A 19,449-nucleotide genomic window follows, 5' to 3' on the forward strand; every position below is an offset into this window, starting at 1 on the left:
AGTTTTTCTTTAAAAGGGGAAGGGAGAAAATCTGTATGTTGGATGTGCCAAGATAGTGGATAATTTGCATTAAGCATCCAGACATTCTTTTTCTGCAATCTGTCACCCTTCACTGGCTATTTATTTTATGACCTTCATAACATATGGGGAGTGTAAATACTAAAAAAAGTAGCATCACGTGGACAGAAGTTGGAGCCAGAGCCCTTTAGGATCAGCTGGAGCAAGGGAGGAGAAGGACCTTTCCTCAGCAGCAATAGATCCATGATGGGACTTTCTTATACTAAGGACCTGAAAATAATAGGCATGGTGCTATATGTGTCCGGCTATAAAGCTGTTTGGTATTTCTTAGCTTCCACCTGACAGCTTGATTCAGCCTTAAGAACCATCACCATGAATACACAAACCATGAGACGGGGATTCACTTACCAGACTTGCCTCCTGTAATACGCTGCTCACCAGGGGGTTTAGCAGCAGGAGGGAGAGAACTCTGACATACTGCTGTGAAGAGGACTTCCTATACCTAGAAACATGTATGTGAGCTCGCTCCTTTTAGCAAGGCATTTCTGAAGTAACCAGAAATAACTTAATGCGAAGTTTCTCAATAATAATTACAGTTCAGTAACTTCGTATAGTATAACCAAAAGTATTCAGAATGCATTACTGCATTTTAATCTTGCTGTCAGTGTATTTTCTGCAGAACTGCTATTTGAACATCGCTTAGGCATAACGTTCCATGTGACAGAATAATGTACCTAGAATAATAAAATGAATGTGAGTGGAGGTACTGAAGGGGCAAGCATATATAAACTTAAACTTAGACATAATAATAGATACTGAGTGTTAAGAGGAAATTCAAAATTGTGAAGGTACTAGAAAGGAAAATCTGTTGGGTGTGATAACAATAAACATGGTTGTCAGGCAAGCATAGAGGGCCTCGTTACTAAACTAACTGCAGCACTTTAAATAGCGATATGAGGAAGAATACTTGTAAACCTTATTTACAATATTCCTGCAAGTTACCTTGCCCAGCCAATAAAAATGCAAGTTCTGTAATATAACACTAGACCAAGATGAGATGCTGTTAGGCAAAGTAATGTCAGTGGGTGATGAGGCAACACAGCAACAGGTGATAAAAAAAGCAACAGAACTGCTTCACAGAGCATGATCCACTGGCTGCTTAGGACATACTCAATAAGCAGCAGCAAAGAGGAGAACAGGAGAGTCACACGATATCCTGCCTCTTTGACAACAGTCATTAGCTGTCATAAACGTGTCCTTATTTGCTTCTGAGCTTCTTACACGAAGCAGCTTATAGCTTGTTGCTCAAGAGTCTGCAGGTACTTCTGGCTGTGTAGTGATTATCAGCCTGACACGCTGTTGCCAGCATTTCATGACCTCACACTGAGGACCTTCACCACGCAGGGATCTGTGTATTTAGAGCTTATTCCTACAAAGCTGGAGTCCGTGGGACTTTTAACTTTGATTTAGGTATATTCTGGTTACGGATTTTAGAATATGATGTGCAAGGAACCTGCTTTGCTAGAGTATGGCAAAGATGCCCTTGAAACGAAGCAGCTCTTCAGGCCTGAGCTGCCAGGCATGGGGACATCTTGGAAATGATGTTGCCACCAACCAGCACTTTCCAAAATCTGCAAGGGAGCTCTAGTGCACGGAAAGGATAAATGAATAATATGCACACATAAATTGCTTAGACAGATGTTAAAGGAGACAGAAGATGCTTTGAGTCAGTTATTATGGAGAAAATATCTTACAAATGCTATTTCCATTATAAGGCAGGTTGAGAATATCGCTGTTATGTGAAATTCTGCCTCTAAAAAGTTCTGAGAGGGAGCCTTTATTCAAATAATTTATGTGCATGCGGTTTAGCATTCTTATTTAAATAACTCACAGGCCAAGAGAGTACCCAAGAAAAGGAACGTGTTCTGCAACATCATCCTCCTGTCCACTTTCCCAAATTACTAAAAAGTTATCCAAATCTGAGGAGGAACTCACACAGTGTCTGTTAGTGACTCCAAAAAATGAGTCAGTCTTCACTGCTGCCAACCAGGATCTGACAATGAAGACCTGGCAAGAGATTTGTATTTGCTATTAGACTGGCGTATTTTTGGCTGCTGACTTTATTATAAAACTAACTAATTTTGTTTTCATATTAGACAGAAAAAGATTCCAAAATGCTCCTTGGAATTGTATTCTTTTACTTCAACGAAACAGAAGTATTTTGTTGCTTTCAGGTTTTTAATGAAGGTTATGTGCCTATTCATTTACCCCTTACGATTTTTCAGCTTAGAGCGCCACCATTAATGGCAAACTGAAATAGAGAAAGGTATTCTACTGAGGTTTTTTCCTTTTGTATGTAGCTAATCCACGAATTGCATTTGGAAGCCTATGGATACCAGAGAGTAAAGAATAGTGAAACAATAACTATTACTGTTCCTTTTTATAGGTCTCTTCCAGTTTTGACAAAAAAGCAGCAGGAATGGGTTTTTGGTCATCTTTTAGAGTGGCTTTTGATGGTTTCTGGTGTGTTTTTGAAGTCTCTGATGGGAAGTTTTACTCTTCTCTTTGCAGTTCATGGCATTAAGTGGACATGCAGCAATGGAAACAGCAGTTCAGGGTTCTCGGTGGAACAGCTTGTGCAACAGATACTCGATAGTCACCAGACCAAACCGCAGCCTCGGACACACAACTGTCTCTGCACTGGTACCTTGGGTGAGCAACTTGAGAGGGCACAAAATGGTCGCAGCTTAATGTAGGCTTGGAGCAGCATTTGTAGTACTGAAGTGCTAAAAATGCTGTATTGTGAAACATTAAGACATGCTGAATTCCGAGGTGACAGAAGAAGTCATGAAGAGTATAAAAAGATGCAGCTGGAACTTCTGGAAAAAATGTCAACACTTTGCAATGTGCAGGTTCTAATAAATGCTGTCTGTGCATGACCTGCTCAGAAAGACATATTCTTCTACATGCTCAAATTTTTTTTGCCAAAGCCTCAAAATGTGATGTTCTTCCGACTTTACCCTCTGAACTCCTTGCCCTGCAGCCCACTTTGCTGAAGAAAATGGGCTTAGGGGGTTAATTGCAAGGTGTCACTGGGATAAGACAGGTTTTATTTAGGTATCATGAAAATACAGGAGTTTTCTTTCCTGTTAAAGATGACTTTGTTTTGAGTGAGACTACAGCAGCAAGAATCAGCATCCTTGGTATTAACATTTTATAGAGAGAGTCGGAAGCTGAGTGATTCACTCTTCCAACTCATCTACTTCATAGCCACCCCTTCCTAGTACTTTGGTCAAGTAAAATATGTGACACATTAATTAGTCTTTAGCAAAATTTATAAAGGAAAGCTGTCAGTGCTTCAAAGGGTTTATTTTTTTTTCTTTTTTTGGGGAAGTTGCATTATGCAATCAAGATTTAAGTAAGAATGATGACCTCTGAAATACCTGGGTTTGGATTAAAATGCAACCCTTAGGGCTCAGCATTTGATCTAGGCTTGCAGATCTGAACATGAGTCCTTTTATTCTTCCCTTTGATGTTTTGTCATGTGCTAAGTCTGCCGCATGCTTTTTAACATAACAGTATCGCTTTGTTTTGTAATGGCTTGCACATTGACACATACATTCCTGGTTCCTTACTGTCATCCAGCAGCCTGAAAGGCTCTCCCTTGTTCCTGTTCATCTCTCTGCCTAGGAGAATAGAGAGATTTAATATTGCATTTAGTCTCAAAAGCACTGTCCTGAACTACTTTAAGTGACCTGATTCAAATCTTGAGCACATAATAGAGAAGTTCCCCTTCAAGGGCAAAGAACAGAAGATTTAGCAAATTGCGGAAGCTACATGGACCCTTTCTTTATGTTACCCAGAAGGTGGCATTTATAATTGTAGCCATTAGCTAGAAGGAGGAAGTTTCTTTCCCCCTTTAGTCATTACACAGTACCATAATTAATGTTCTTACCTCGTTCTAGGGAAAATGAATCAATTAAGGAAAGCAACATCAAAAATTCATGGGCTGTTCTTCTTTAAACAACAAAAGCAGTCCCTGCACCAGAGTTTGTGGCCAAGATGCCTCTGCAGACAGAATTGTTTACTTCATCCTACCTGATTTCCAAGCTTCCAGGAACTTGGGTGATGTTCATCTTCTGTCAGGCCAGTAAAGGTGCCAGCTGGCTGAACTCCATGGAGGGTTGTCTCCTGGTGACCTTTGCTTGAGCGTTCTTCAGCCGCTCTGATACTAATTGTGCGCTCTGCGTGCAACCTCTCAAAGCAGAAAATGTTTCTCTGTCAGCATGTGAACAGCTTAGAACAAGAGAAATGCATTGTTGTCCTTATGGGAGGGAAAGCTTGCTTTGTGCTGGCTAATGTACTGCTTTAATAATTTGATTGGCAGCTGTAATAGAGACAATGATGACAAGAAGATAAGGGTTGCAATCTAGGTGGCAGGGTGATGCCAGGGACAGGAGCATGATATGGCATCTGTCGCCTCCAGATTACCGGTCAGCATCCAAGCCACAAGAGCGGTTGTCAAACCACCTGACATCAGCTGGCGTGACGAGCCACGCATCTGTGTCGCAGGAGGCTGAGGTCTTGTCCGTGATGCAGATGAAGCAGGGCCTACAAGGCAGAAACCCTCTGCTGCAGCTGACAGCAACAGCCCTCGCTTTGCAGACTTTGCGCTGAGATCAGACACGTTTAAATAACCCTGAAACTTGTCACAGATGTCAATTCCTCTCCTTCTAAGTTGTTGTCCAATGGGGCAGGGAGGAAGGGGGTAGGTGCTGTGTGGGGTGAGGGGAAGGGTGCACCTGTGCCTGTTTTGAGGTTGCTGTCATTGCACACCCATTAGGCAGAGAGGGAACTGTCAATCTGGTGCTGGCAAGAAAGGAATTTTATTTCCGAGGTGTCTCTTGCTGTCTCGTATGTGTGCTCTCCCTATCTCTCACACACGTGTGCATGAGCACAGCTCTTCTTTGCTACAGCCATAAGATATGCAACTAGCATCATCTTAATTCTGTATTTACTGAATGGCAAATGTTGTTGTTTTCTGGCACAGGGGCAGGAAGCAGTGTGCATCACAAGTGTAACAGTGCCAAACATCGCATTATATCACCAAAGGTCGAACCAAGGACAGGTGGGTACAGCGCTCATTCAGAGGTACAAAATAACGATGTCTCTGAAGGCAAGAATGAGCACAGTCATGGCAAGGCCTCCAGCCGAGAGAAGAGGAACGGCAAAGTGGCGAAACCGGTGTTGCTCCACCAAAACAGCACTGAGGTTTCTTCCACCAACCAGGTGGAGGTCCCTGACACAACCCAGAATTCTCCTGTGTCCATCAGCAGTGGGTTAAATAGCGACCCAGATATGGCGGATAGCCCGGCCGTCACTGGTGTGTCCAGCATGGCTGTAGCATCGGTTATGGGAAGCTTGTCACAAAGTGCCACCGTATTTATGTCAGAAGTCACCAGTGAAGCTGTGTATACCATGTCACCCACCTCCGGCCCAAATCAACACCTTCTGTCCTCAGATGCAGCTGCACAAGGACTGGTACTTGCTGTGAGTTCAGATGGGCATAAATTTGCTTTTCCAACAACTGGCAGTTCAGAGAGCTTGTCGATGCTACCCAGCACTGTCTCCGAGGAACTTGTGCTCTCTACAACTTTAGATGGAAATAGAAAAATTCCAGAAACCACCATGAATTTTGACCCAGACTGTTTTCTTAACAATCCCAAGCAAGGGCAGACTTATGGTGGAGGAGGTATGAAAAGTGATAGCATCAGTACCAACATAAGGCAGTCACCCACAACGGAACGTAGCTTCAACTTCAATACAACCCTCACAAAAGAAATTAAAACTGAGGACACATCTTTCGAGCAACAGATGTCCAAAGAAGCATTTTCTTCCACTTCTGCATCTAACACTCTCACCCTCACTACTGGTTCAGGCTTGCTTCCATCTGGAGGTGGTCTGAGCCCAAGTACCACCCTGGAGCAGATGGACTTCAGTGCCATTGACTCCAACAAGGACTATTCTTCCAGCTTCAATCAGACCGTCCAGAGCCCTCACGTTCATCAGACCCCTTCCCCAAGCTTCTTTCTGCAGGATGCCAGCAAACCTCTTCCCCTCGAGCAAAACACTCATAACAATTTGAATGACACAAGTGGCTCGTTTGTGAACACGTTAGGAATCCCCAGTGTGAAAACAGAGTCCTCTTCCCAAACTACTTCCAACTGTAACGGCACAGTGGAAACCAGAATAGAGTCCACCTCATCTCTCCAGCTTATGCAGTTCCAAGCAAACTTCCAGGCTATGACTGCAGAAGCTGAAGTTCCCATGGAGACCTCCCAGCAGGCAGAAGGGAATGAAAATCTACTTAAATCAGGGGATCTTCAAGCCTGCAGCACAGAACACTACTTGCAGCCTGAGGCCAATGGGGGTATCAGGAATGGGAACAATCTCCCTATTCTCCAAGGAAACATGGTACAAGGACTCTATCCTGTGGCCCATCCCAGCTTAAATAACTCCTCCAACATGGAGCTTAACTTGGACCACTTTGACATCTCCTTCAGCAACCAGTTTTCTGATCTAATTAACGATTTCATATCGGTAGAAGGTGGGAGCAATGCTCTCTATGGACACCAGCTGGTGTCAAGTGACAGTGCCGGACTGTCTCAGCCTGAAGACAGTAACAGAGCGACGTACAACCAGGCTGAAATGTGTATTCCTTGCTGCAGTCCTCAGCAAAACAACATGCAGCTCAGCAGCACAGAGAACGGAGCCAGCACGATGGCGTACATGCATGTGGCTGAGGTGGTCTCAGCAGCTGCAGCACAAGGCACTTTGGGGTTGCTACAGCAGAGTGGACGCTTGTTCATGGTGACAGATTATTCACCAGAATGGTCTTACCCTGAGGTAAGTCTAGGGCTTTTACTCATTAACGTTTACTGCCTTATCTTTCATTGCTTTGTTAATAAGGGCTCCCAAGAACTGTTTTGTTAAAGCTTTGACAAGGCTTTTGAAATATTTATCTTAGAGCATCCAAAGCCATTTGCATGTCTGAGTGTACTTTTAATTAAGCACTTCGTTACCCTGACAGGGCCCTTTCTTCACTTAGGAAGCATCCAAACAGAAATGTTTTGTTTCATTGAAAAGCAGAGTATTTACCACGTGATGGCTTCATGGTGCTACCTAGGCAGGTTAGAGCAACAGAGTTTGCAGACTGGAGCTGATCCTTAAATCTGACTCTGATGTTCTTAGTAGAATAATTCCTGACCTGTGTTGCCTTAATGAGTTCAGCATGTACCTCCATCCCACAGACTATCCAAAATGGGTCGCGTGCGCCACAAGTTAAAAGTGTCAGCAGCACAGACTTTCCTGCGGTGAAGGAAGGCTGGAGGAAAGGGGCAGTTTTGAGCCAGTAATGGAGAGGCAGGTGGTTTTGAATAAAAAGAATGGTCCTTTGTGATTTTATAAGCCCAGCCTTGGAGCACTGTTGTATCTGTTACCTTAGGGAGGTGTGTAATAACTGCTCAGGAAAAGAGCTCCCTGTTCCCATTGACTAGCGCTATCTGATCATCAGTCCTGTGATGCCACCCCCAGTAAGTGTGCATCTGACACCACTGGATGGCAAGCTTGCTCGTGGACAAGGCAGCAGAAATATGCAGTTAATAAGCAGATGAGGTGGCTTAACCTTCAGCTGGGACAGCTCCAGGACCACGGTGTTACAGGAGCAGGTGATGAGTTGGTATTCAGCAGCTCTAAGAGTTCACATACTCTGCCACTTGGGACTTGGCGTGAAAACGCGGGCGTTTACTCTGCAGATGGAAAGAAACTGAGGTTGCCAGCATGTGGGAGTGGCTGATGGGCACTGATGAAAAGCCTCCTTCAGGAGTTTCTGCCCTCCACTTAGTTGCTCTCTCTCCAGACAAGTTCATCCTGGCCTGGTGGTGGTGCAGGCTCAGGCATGATGGGCAGCTGAAGGCAACCTGCCACTCGTTATGGCCTCAGCCACCGTTTGCGTGGCCGCCAGCGGACAGGGAAATCTGGGACAGTCTAGGGCAGGAGATGCCTCACCTCTGCCAGCTGCCAAATCTGGAGTCCTTTCTGAGACACAAGGTGGTCGCTGATTATCTACCACTCTACCTTCTCTCAGTCTGGGTGGAAAACTGGGTCTGAATGTGCTAGTCTTGCTTCTCTGGAGTATAATACAAGCTGCAGTGTCAGCACTGTGGTGGTCACTACTAGTGTTATCTAACTGACTGTTTAACATGGAACAACAATGCAGTGATGGCCTGTTAGCAACTGAACCCAGTTAGGCTTTGTTTGCAAGAAGCACAGTATTTCAGGAGCATGTGGCTATGTTGGGCTACAGACGCGGCTTCTGCAGTACCTGTTGTCTGGACAGTCAGTCTGACTCTTGCTTGCATAGAGGGTCCCAAAAAACCACAAAAAAAACCTAACAGCAAACCTCCAGCGTTTCTGGTGCAAATCTTTCTTTTTTGCTGCTACCATGGAAACCTTTTTTTTTTTGTTGTTATCCATTGCTACACTAATGAATCGTTCCACTCCTGCTGGCAGAGCTTGTTTTATTTCTGTTTCATACAGACCACAAGGCCTAATCCATCTGCACAGGCCCACCAGAACATTTTCCAAAACCAACGCAGGTCCAGGATTGCTCTCTGGTTGCGTGGATTCATACCTGCAGCTTCAGGTTTTGATTTGCAAGCAGCTTAGAACAATACCCCAGCTATTCGTTTGCTTTATTTCCTGAACGGTATTTGCTGCTCATGTGCACTCAGAAAGGGTCAGTCAAGCCGTCCAGAGGAGCGCGCTTATCTCCAAAGGGATTCTGCCCCGGTGGAGGAGGTGCTGGGGCCCCAGCACTGCTGGCCTGGCACCGGAGTGACTTGGCTTCCCGGGGCGCTACGGCCGTCCGCCGCAGCGGGAGCCGCGTCCTGGCTCTGGCGGGGGCTGCGAGGCCGCCGGCCGCGGTGGATCCGCCTCCCGCGGATGGGTAGGCCGCGCTCCCGCCGGCGGCCGCCCGAGGGCAGCACGGCCGCGGCGAAGGGGAGGGCTGGGGCCGGGGCGCCCCGCGGCAGTAGCCGGGCCTCCCCGCTGCCGGCGGAGGGTGGTCGAGCGGCTGCGGTGCCCGGCCGGGAGAAGGCCCCTCTCCCGGCCGCACCCGAGCGCAGCTGCGGAGGCCCGGCGCCTCTGGGGTGGCCCCGGGTGCCCCCGCTCCCGGCTGGGCCTCCGCTGTCCCGGGAGGAGGCGTGGGGACCCGGTCCTGCTCCCGCAAGTCTGAGCGTGGATGAGGCCGGTGCGTTTCTGCGCCAGCAGGAGAGGCAGACGCTGAAGACCTCCCTGGAGTGGTCCTCGTCTTCAGCACGTGAGCCTGACCGAGCCTTGAGAGGGGAAGGAAGGGGCAAGGTCTGGGACGCTTTTGGCCCAGGGTGCCAGAGCTGTGGTCAAAGGACCTCTCTGCAAACACAGCCCTGTTCTGGGTCACCCACTGCCATCGTGCTTCCTTATTTAACCCAAGTTCCCAGTACCAAAAAGCACAAGTTGTGCAATTGCTTTTTTTAGCTGAGGCCATCCTACGTCACGGTCTGTTGGATCCATGGTCCAGCTCCTCTCATGCTTCCAACTGTGACTGTGATGTGTCGCCTTTTCTGTCCTATCCGTATCGGCAGGGTCAGGGCGATGATGGCGAGTGTGCAGCACGCTTGCTGTGATAGACCTGTGGCGCTTTTCAATGGTGAGGAGACAAGCCTGGAGCCTGTGCAGGCAGCAGCGAGGAGGCGATGGCGGGCACGAGGTGGGGATGGAGCACCTAGAAGTTACCAGGAGCTGCCTAGTGGGAGGGATGTCTAGCTTGCAGCATTGAGAAGGTTCACCATCACTGATCTCGGAGCTGGCAAGGGACCAAAGGAAAGGCGGGCAGTCTGCAGCGAGGGTCACACTGGCAAAGCACAGGACGTGAGTGGGCAATAGAGCAAGTGAAGAGAAACAAAGATGCTCTGCTATGGAATACGATTTGCATTTCTCCCATAGCGGTGGGAGACTGGGGCATCGGTGTTGACTGGTGCCAGGGATCTGTGCGAGCTTGGCACTTCTGTTAGCCCTCGTGATGCTGTTTGCCATTCAGCCATTTCGGTGCATGGTCCTCTCTGGGGATGGGTTCTTCTGTAATGCTTTTTTTTCCACCCTCTTTTCTTTACAGGGAGGAGTAAAAGTCCTAATTACTGGTCCATGGCAGGAAGCCAGCAATAATTACAGCTGTCTGTTTGATCAGATCTCAGTGCCTGCATCTTTAATTCAGCCAGGGGTACTGCGCTGCTACTGCCCAGGTAAGGACACCTCTCTCCTAGAGCTGATGGTTTCAGAGCAAGTTCTTAGCCTAATAGTGTGGTGTACATGTCTTGATTAAACTCATGGACTCATTGTGAAAGGTAGTGCATAAACATTGAGAAGGTTTTTCTTTGACTTGTTTAGTGTGAGAACAGCAATTTAGGATCTTGATACATCACAACAAGTACTGTTTAGAAGCTCTGAATTAGCTTTAAAATAACTATTTGAAATAATTTAAAATAACTCTAAGCATTTCTTTAGTTTTGAAATAGCAGATTAAAGAGTAGCTGTTATTCAGGGGGTGCACTCGCTCCTCTGCTGACTCTGATAATCTGACACTAGATTCTGCCCTTTGACCTTGGTACCGGATGAGAATACCTCCCACGTCCCTGCAGAGATTTTTCAGTAGTGCTGGCCCTCAATGTATGACTTTAAGTGTATGCAGAATAACTTCACTTCATTGTTAGGCCCCAGCTTCCTGCTGGAAATGCAGTGAGGCTGGTTAATCTTTAGGAATATGTGTGATTTTTTTACCTCCTGCCAAAACAACCCATTATATGACTCTTAAGCTTACACCCTTCATGTTTGAAAATACAGATTGGCATTTTGGACTCTTCAGTCATCCGGTCACAAAAATATTGTCAAACACCCCCTCTCCTCTCATTGCATCTGCTCTCAGCCTGCCGCTTAGCACATGGGGAGATCCATAGGATAGTACTTAGCTGTGCATTTCTGCAGGGGTGTCTCTGTCTTACCACATGCTCTTTCCTTTCAGCTCATGACACTGGGCTTGTGACTTTGCAAGTTGCCTTCAACAATCAGATCATCTCCAATTCTGTGGTGTTTGAATATAAAGCCAGAGCTCTGCCAACCCTGCCTTCCTCCCAGCATGACTGGCTGTCCTTGGATGGTAAGAAGCATGTGATACTCTTTTAACAAAGAATGGTAGGACTGTGAATGAAAGGAGCAGCTCCTGGCATGGGGGAGGGATGTAGAGGGGTGAGTTTGTGCTGTGGGGAAGGTCTGTTGCACAATTAATCAAAGACATCTTGCTGAAATTTCTTCCTAGTTCTTTTGATGTGAAAAAAAAGTGGCTGCATTTGATGGGAAGGAGACAAAGGAGTGTTTTCTTTGTCTGAATAGAAAGCTGATTGTTTCCCCAAAACATGGAAACTGTTTCCCCAGTCCTTAGCAGGAGAGGAGCATCTACCCTGCAGTTGTCTTCCCTGAGAACTCTGAAACTTGAGCTTGTCTAGAAAAATGTGTATTTACATAAGCGGAAAGTGAGTAGATGGTGAGATAATTTGAGGAATGAGGGGACTTTACAGTCAGCAACTGCTATAATGTCTGCATCCCACCATGTTACCTAGGAGTTACCAAACGGGGCAGGTAGAGATTCTGTCAAACACTTGAGAGTCTCAGTGCCAGAGCAGTCTGTGCTAATGGCAAGCCAGGCGTGCTCTGGGACATAACAGCTACTCTCAGCCTTTTTAGACTCATAAGATCATCCCTTGTGCCTTGCAGGGAATAGATGTACACCCCAATAGTGTTAGCTCTTAGCCAAGCAGTTGGCAGAAGAATCCATGATTGATCAGAACAGATCTCTGATACCTAAATATGTCACACTGAAGGATGGGAACACAGGCTCTGGATTTGTATGGCAACTCTGTGCATGCAAGTTTTAGGTTCATGTTTACCTGGTAACCCTATGCCCCCAAAATGCATTTTCATAAAGGATGAGGTGGGAAGGAAGCAGAGGAACTTAGGAGCCTGAAATGTTCATTTCCCTTCCTGAGTGTGATCGCTAGAGAGATGCAGCTTCCAACTCAGACCAAGAAGGTGCAGGGAAAGAGCCGGTTTGTATGACATGCTGGTAAAGGACCAGTAATACTGCTTTCACCTTTCTTCCTCAGAGAGAGCCAGCTGCTGGGGCACTGCATTTTGTGCGATCTTAGCAAAGTCCCAACACTCCTGGCTGGTGACCCGTTTGCTAAGTGTCTATTTTTGCTGCTAAATACAGGAGACAAATATGGTAAGGTCAGATCTTTAGTCTTCAGAGATTTCATAGCTAAGAAACTAAAATTAATGTTACAAAGCATTACACAAAAGAAGTCACAGGAGTAGTTGGTTGCACAGGGCCATACTGAAGGCAAGAGAAACAGTGACTTAATTGACTGAGGAACAAACTGCATCAGTATATTAACCTCATCCTAACCAGACACTTTGTCTGTCAGCTGCAAACATGGTAACTGTAATACAACACACAATCTGGGAAATCTGCCAAGGATATTACTTTTGATACCAGTTTAATGCCTTTAAAATACTGCTATCATTACGAAGATTTGAAGCATGTGTTACTATGTTGTTGCTGCTATTTTATATCTTTGATGGACATGGAAAATACTTAGAACTTTTTTACTTTAGCTGGAAATATTGAACAGTTTCAAGCTTAATTCAGGCTGGCTACATGTTGGTGTAGGCAGGTGGTGGTTGGTGAAAGGTTTTTGGTGGGCTGCCTTGTTCTGTCTGGGTAGTCCTGCCAGGAAAAGCTTTCTTCATCAAAGCATTCATTAGAAATTTTCTCCATACCGTTAGCAGCTGTGAGCCTAGGGACTAGTGACATGGGTCAAATCTGAGCACCCTGGCACTGATGATTAGAGCATCCGCAGTTCATCTGTAAAACATGAGCGCCAGGGACAGATGAGCAGAAGCCATTTCTAGCTGGATTCAGGCAGAGCGGTGTGTGTACGTGTACAGAGTGTGAGCTGATGCTTTTGGAGACAATTGCAGGGGAAACAATAAGAAAATAGAATTTCCTTCAAAGTAGCATCAGCCATAATTTCAGTGGCACAGTACTTACATCTTCAGCTGTTCAAGGTTATCTGTTAATATTAACAGCAGACTGACACATCCTTCCCTGGCTCTCCCCCTCCCTCTAATGTCACAGAATACAAACATTTAGTTTGTCTCCGCTGTCTGACCTGTAGCTGCTCTATTTCTCATGCCACATATGAGGGGGACGTTTCAAGGAAGTCAGGGTAGCACCACTTCCAACATTTGTAGACACTAAGTGTAATGGAGACTGATCACTGTGGTTATTGCAGGAGTAGAGAGAGGTTTGTGACTTGGCTGTAGAGGCATACTTGCAAACAGAAATGGAAATAGCTCTTAAAGAGGAAGTGCACATAGTCTTATGTTCAGCATCAAAATTGAGTTTCCTTGACTTCTGAGTATTACAAGAGTCTGCAGGTGCTTTTCATCTGCTACTGAGGCTGCACATTGCATGTGAAGTACCGCCAATACTGATGTGATGGAGATTGATATTCAGCTGTTGGCAGTCTCTCCAGTGTGGCATGCAAAGTGGATAGGTTTTAAAACCCTTGTTTGACAATTCCCTTGGTGCTGGTGAATTTGGAGGAGCTGCAGAAGGTGACTCTGAGTGCTGCCTCTGGTGTTCCTGCAGTTTGTATGGGAGCTCCTGGTTAGCGGGCAAGCTCTCAATTAGAGATTGTTACGATGTAGTGATGGTGGAAGGGAGGGGGACTGCAGCAGTGAACAAACTAGGGCATTGCTAACAGCGAGGGGAGAAAAAAAAAGTAAAAGGACCACTGCATTGCAGAGGCCCTTCAGGGAAAAAGACTGAATAATTATACTAACCATGACTTATCAGAAGCTTCTGCCTTGATGCACAGTGCTCCAAAGGGAGCAAATTAAACTCTTGTTTAAAGAACCAGCAACGTCTTTCTGTTTATTCTTAAAGAGCAAACGTTAGCGTAGCTAGCTAAGGTATAAGCTAATGTGAGTTGATTTTATCAATAGAATATGTTCAGCACCAAATCTCTGTTTTCTCTGTTTACTTTAATTGCCCTTCTTCAAATCGTTGCCCTACTGCCTGTTATGTAGTCTTGAAGGAAGGATTTCAAGGAATATTTGTAGTCCCAAAATATTGACTAGAATTTTAAAATTCTTTTTAATCAACTCAGTGGAACACCTTGAGTTCCTTTGCACTACGCTATTAAAACACAGTTAATGATTCCGGCAAGTATGACCACTGCAAGAGAGGCAGGGTTAACAGTCAACCGTACCCCAGGGACAGCATAGTAAAAGAATAAGCAATTTCCATCTTCCATAAGTTTAGATAAACAATTGTCTTCCACAGATCTCTTTAAAATAAAGACAAAGACATCCTATATGTGAACTGTATATTTTCAGTTACATTAAGACAAAAATTAATCTGCTGCCTTTGTTCAGTTCTGCAGATACCTGAAAACAGTTAGCCTCTGTTTCTTTCTTAAGGAGGCAAGTATTTAGCTGCCTGACCATGCTCAGCTTACAGAGCAGAGGCTTCAATTTCTCTGCAAGCTCCTCTTAAGAATTTACTGTCCAGTTGTAGGACTTGTGCAGTTGTTGATGCAGTAATAGGCTATGCTACACAGGCTGTAGCACAGCTCCAGGCGTAAAAGGGCAGACAGTAGTAGTTCAATCATGAAAGGATATGGTGTAAACAAAGCCAATAAATAAAGTAGATATGTACATAAAATTGCTGCTCTTAGGTATGGATGGTTCCCAGTTAATGCTAAGATAGTAGGCACACTTGGAATCATACCTCTGTAGAAGTCTCCAGATTTCAACAAAGATGGGTTAGTAAAGAAGCACCTGAAACCAGGCATGCAAAACCAGAGTTCCACAGTGACCAGCAGGAAGAAGTCAGCATAAGCTGTTTTGCATGCTGAGTAGTTCTTGGTGCAGGCTCAGAGCAGACACATGGCTTGCTGGGGGACATTGCTGTAACTTCTGTCACAGAGGAATGCCACGAGATCCACGCGTGTGCCTGCGCAGCGTTGCAGCAGCATCTGCTTCCACCTGGCTACTGCACTAGCAGAGAGCAGCAGTGGTACGATGGATTGCGCTTCCCTCTTATAAGCGCTTACAGCAACTTCTGGTTTAAGTTTTCTTAAAAGCAGGTAATTCTTATGATTATTCAGGGAGCATTTAAGCAGTGCCTGTAGGGATCAGGGTCTGAGAGATATAAAATGAACAGGAGGGCATTTTGAGTGAAACAATGGGAATTGTGTTTCCCTGAGAAAAACTGGGAAATCATTGAATAATTTCCTGGTTTATAGTAATTGCCACTCTTGGAAGTGGTGAGCTTGGGTCAAGGATAAAATCCCACCTTTTTGAGCACAGAGCAAATATTGGCCATTGGGCTCAGGGAGCAGTACTACAAACAACTGGGAAGTGTTGTGAGACCATATTCTTCCATGCCTCCTGTTTATAGGACTGTCTCAAGCCAAGTGCAGGAATGTGCAGAGAAGGAGTTTCAAGGGGCAGCACGTTGGGTGGCCATCCTCTGAAGGGCTTCTTCCTTTTTAAGTGTCTATGCTGTGCTACAAAGTATAGTGCATCCTGTACCAAACTATAGGGAGCCACCCTTCTTTTATTCTGAGTTTTCCTTGTTTTACCCCATGGATGAGTTAGATCTTTTACAAATGGACAATGGACACCAGCTGCTGATGTTCTTGCTTTTTTTTCTAGTTAATTAGGATAGGCTTTCTTTTCAAAGAAAGCCTTTCTTCTTCTCATAAAGGAAGCACTCCCATGTGATCCTGATCTCTGATAAACTTGTCAGCCTCTTCTTTTTTCTCTATAAAACTGACATTTTTCAGAAATCGTGCTCTTCTATAGCCATTTGACCTCACTTTTCATTCATTGTCTGTAGAGAGGTTCTCTTAAGTAAGAAAAACAAAAACCGAATGAAACACCCTCTGAACTGAAGGACAGAGATCTTCTAGTGACAGATGCGTAACAAATTAGAAAGGCTTTTTAGTACAGACTTCCCATGGAAAATATGTATATTTTCTTTCCACTGAAGCCTTTGCTGCTTTCAAAAAGTGTCTGTAGAGATGACGTTTCCTTGGCGTGGGACATGATCAGAAATTCCAGGGAGACTGGTACGAGTGCTCCTTGGCATTACATTTACACATCTGCAAGGAAAGAAGTTGGGAAGGAGTAAGAGCTGCCATAGGGAGCCCAAACAGAACTTTAAAAATATGGGCAGGCAGCATGTGAGCTGACAAGTCAAGTTTGTATGGGATGGACAAGGGTGTGACTGTTAAGATGCAAGAGAGCGTAATAGGCAGCCTTTCAGCTACTGTTGGATTCTCAGTTTAAGGTTTGTCTGTCTTTCCTAGCTGGAAAACATAAAAAAGACTGGGGGGGTTTGATGGCTCGCTTATGTTGGCATGACATGGCCATACCTGTGGCACGCAAACTCTCATTTTAGCACACAGGAGGTGGATGGGATCACATACTTTCGAGTTACCTGAGACAGCACGGTGTGTGCGTGCTGCTTGTGGCATTTCACAGTTTGACAGGTATGTGATTTCTGTAATGTGATGATAAGCATGCAAGATGGTGGATATCTGCCCTTTCTAGCATGCAGATGTGATGAGATGCCACCAACACAGTCTTGTACGAGAGATGTGTTCAGTATCGGTCAGGTCCTTAGAAATGTTGTTTCGCAGCTGTAAGAGACTTTCGGTAGAGAAAAGTCCGTGTCCATAACAGTAGCACTGTTTATCACTCCTCTTTCCATCTGGGTAGATGTGACTGTGTGTTTAACTTTACAGCTTGGATTTTACCACAGAAGATTTTGTGTTTGGGTACTCTTCAGGAGGGGGGATGAATGTTTTGTACTGTGTTACAGCTCACCGGGATGCAGGAGCGTGCATGTACGGGACAGGGATAACCTTGTTCCTTGCTAGGAACTACACTGTAAACTTCAAATGTTTCTATTCATCCTCCTCACCTCTTTACTGACTCCCAGTCAGTGTGGAGGCTTTGTCTGCTTTGGTTGTATTCCTGTTGAGACTTGTGCTCTGCTGCAGTTATTGCAGGAAGCCTGTCTTCTATTGTTTTGGTTGTGTTTCCCAGAAGATTTTCTATTTTGGCTGTTGGGGTGAGGAGTGTTTTTCTGCTCTGGATACGTTGTCTTTTGAGCCTGCCCGACTTCATGTCAGACATCCGATTCCTCTGGCAAGCCCTGTGTGTGTTGTCAGGCTGATGCCCAAATGTGCCCCACTGCTTGGGCGGGCCTGTGCTGGGGTCTGCAGTTCCTTTTTGTGTCAAGTAATGGCACAGACGTTCTCTGGGGCTTTGCCAGGTGTTAACCCTCTACTAGGGCAATTAGTAAAAGCATAATTGTTTTGTATGAAGCGAGATGAGGAGAACTGCACGTGAGAGCCTGGTTGCTTGAAGGTGACACAGGCGTTTCACAACCCGGCCCTGGATCGCGCTGGCTCACCGGAGCGCGCCGTGTAAGCGCACGTTTTCTGAGGCCGGGGAGCCGGGGAAGGCCGGCCGCGCACATGCTCGCTCGCCGCCAGCTCCCGGGCCAACGAGGCGAGCCCGCCAGCCCCGGGCGCCGCGCGGAAGACGCCGCCGCGGCGCGCGCTGTAAACACGGAGGCGGCCCCCAGTGGGGGCCGGTGACGTCATCGCCCGGGGCGGGGCCCGGCGGCCGCCGGCGGCGGGGAGCGGGGCGGGGCCCGCCCGGTCGCGCCGCCGCAGACAATGGAAGGCGGCGGCCGCAGCCTCCTGCCACCACCCGCGCCGGGCCGCCGCTGAGCGTGGGACGGGGAGGCTGTCGGACGGCGCCGGTATCCCGCTATGGCGGCGCCGGGGGGCCCCGGAGTGGGCTGAGGGCGGCGGCGGGACTCAGCGCTCCCGCTCCCTGCCGAGGCAGCCGGAGCCGAAGCGCCCGGCGGCGAGGTCTCGGAGCTGCACACACCACCACCCCCGCTCCAGGCGCCCTGAGCCCGGTGAAGTGCCGCTGTCCGGGCGCCCCGAGACGGGTACCGGCGCCTCCGGTACCTGCGGGTACGAGAGCGTGTCGGGCACGGCGATGGGCCCTTGGGCGCGCCCGGAGTAACCGGGGCCACCGCCCGGCCGGCTCCCAGCCCCTCGCGTGACCCGCCGCCTGGCACACCGGCGCCGTTGTTGGCCGTCCGCTCCCGCAGCGGCTGTCGCGGGCTCGTCTACAGGCTCCAACGCGCGGCGTGCCGGTAGAGCGGGCGGCAGCTGCGGCGCCGTCCGGAGCTCTGAGGCGGTTTTGGGCGGCCGTTCGCCCCTGGCGGGAGAGGTGTGGCCCCTCTCCGCGCAGAAAGACTCGCGCCAGCTCCCCAATGCAGGACCAGCGACTGCCGAGCCGGCTGCTGACCGGAGCCCTTCGGTGCTGCCTCGCTGCCCCTCGGCGCCAGCATCCGCGCAGGCGTGTGCAGTGCCATGCTCCCGGCCGCTGAACCTCGCTGGGCGCCGTCTTCCATTGCGGACAGCGGGACTCCGCCGCCCGCGAAACATGCCGGCGAGCACTAGCCCGTGCGCCGCGGTCGCGGGGGTGCGGAGAATGCACAGCTGAGGCTCTCGCCGGCGCTGCGCTAAGACGGAGGAGCTCCCGCGGGCTGCGAGAATGCGAAAGACGACAGCCAGGTCTGGGGGGGAGCCTGCTCTGTCCGCCCCTGCTGCGGGGTCTGCACCAGATGCTGGCTGGAGCCTCCACTGACGCCTCTGTAGACTCCCAGGTCAGTCCTCTGGTGCCAGATGTTGTCTGTTTATTTACCTGGAAGCAGGTAGAGGTACCACGGAGGGGTCTGGGACCCCCACCCTTTGCAGGTGGAGGTGCAGATGTGACAAAGTACTGCTTCCAGTAAGTGTTACAGGGTGATGTCGTGCAGTATTTGTTTGGGTTTAAATCTGTGTGCTTCTCTGCTGTCCATTGCTCTGCTGTACTTAAGAATGTGCATGCGCGCCTTTTTAAGCTCATCGTTCCTCCTCCTCCTTTTCCCAGTGCCCCAGCTGTGGGACATGGTCGCACTTCCATCTACTCATCTTCCCTTGTTGGTCCCCAGCCCTTCCAGGGTGATATTACCATGCAGGCTCAGAGCTGTGACAACACTTTCGTTGTAGCATCGCGCATGCAGAAGGACGGGTAGCTTCCTTAACACCTCTAGCTCACAATATCGTATCCTGAGTTAGTATGGTGTAGGATGAGGTCAGTAGCCCAAACCTTCACTGGGGGATTTAGGGATGCTTG

General features: G+C 47.6%; 1 protein-coding gene across 2 annotated transcripts in view; it reads left to right on the forward strand.

Moving 5' to 3' along the window:
- Positions 1-19,449, forward strand: part of CAMTA1 (calmodulin binding transcription activator 1) — a gene marked incomplete at both ends in the record, with an annotated part of 311,800 nt that overhangs the window by 256,355 nt on the left and 35,996 nt on the right. For both annotated transcript variants that reach the window (XM_082009441.1, XM_082009442.1), the window contains 4 exons: positions 2,590-2,730; positions 5,069-6,924; positions 10,232-10,358; positions 11,135-11,269. In XM_082009441.1, the coding sequence (XP_081865567.1) occupies positions 2,590-2,730; positions 5,069-6,924; positions 10,232-10,358; positions 11,135-11,269 (2,259 nt within the window). The remainder of the gene's footprint in view (positions 1-2,589; positions 2,731-5,068; positions 6,925-10,231; positions 10,359-11,134; positions 11,270-19,449) is intronic.

This window comes from Phaethon aethereus, assembly GCF_964289735.1.
Source record: "Phaethon aethereus genome assembly, chromosome: 21".
Classification (NCBI taxonomy): domain Eukaryota; kingdom Metazoa; phylum Chordata; class Aves; order Phaethontiformes; family Phaethontidae; genus Phaethon; species Phaethon aethereus.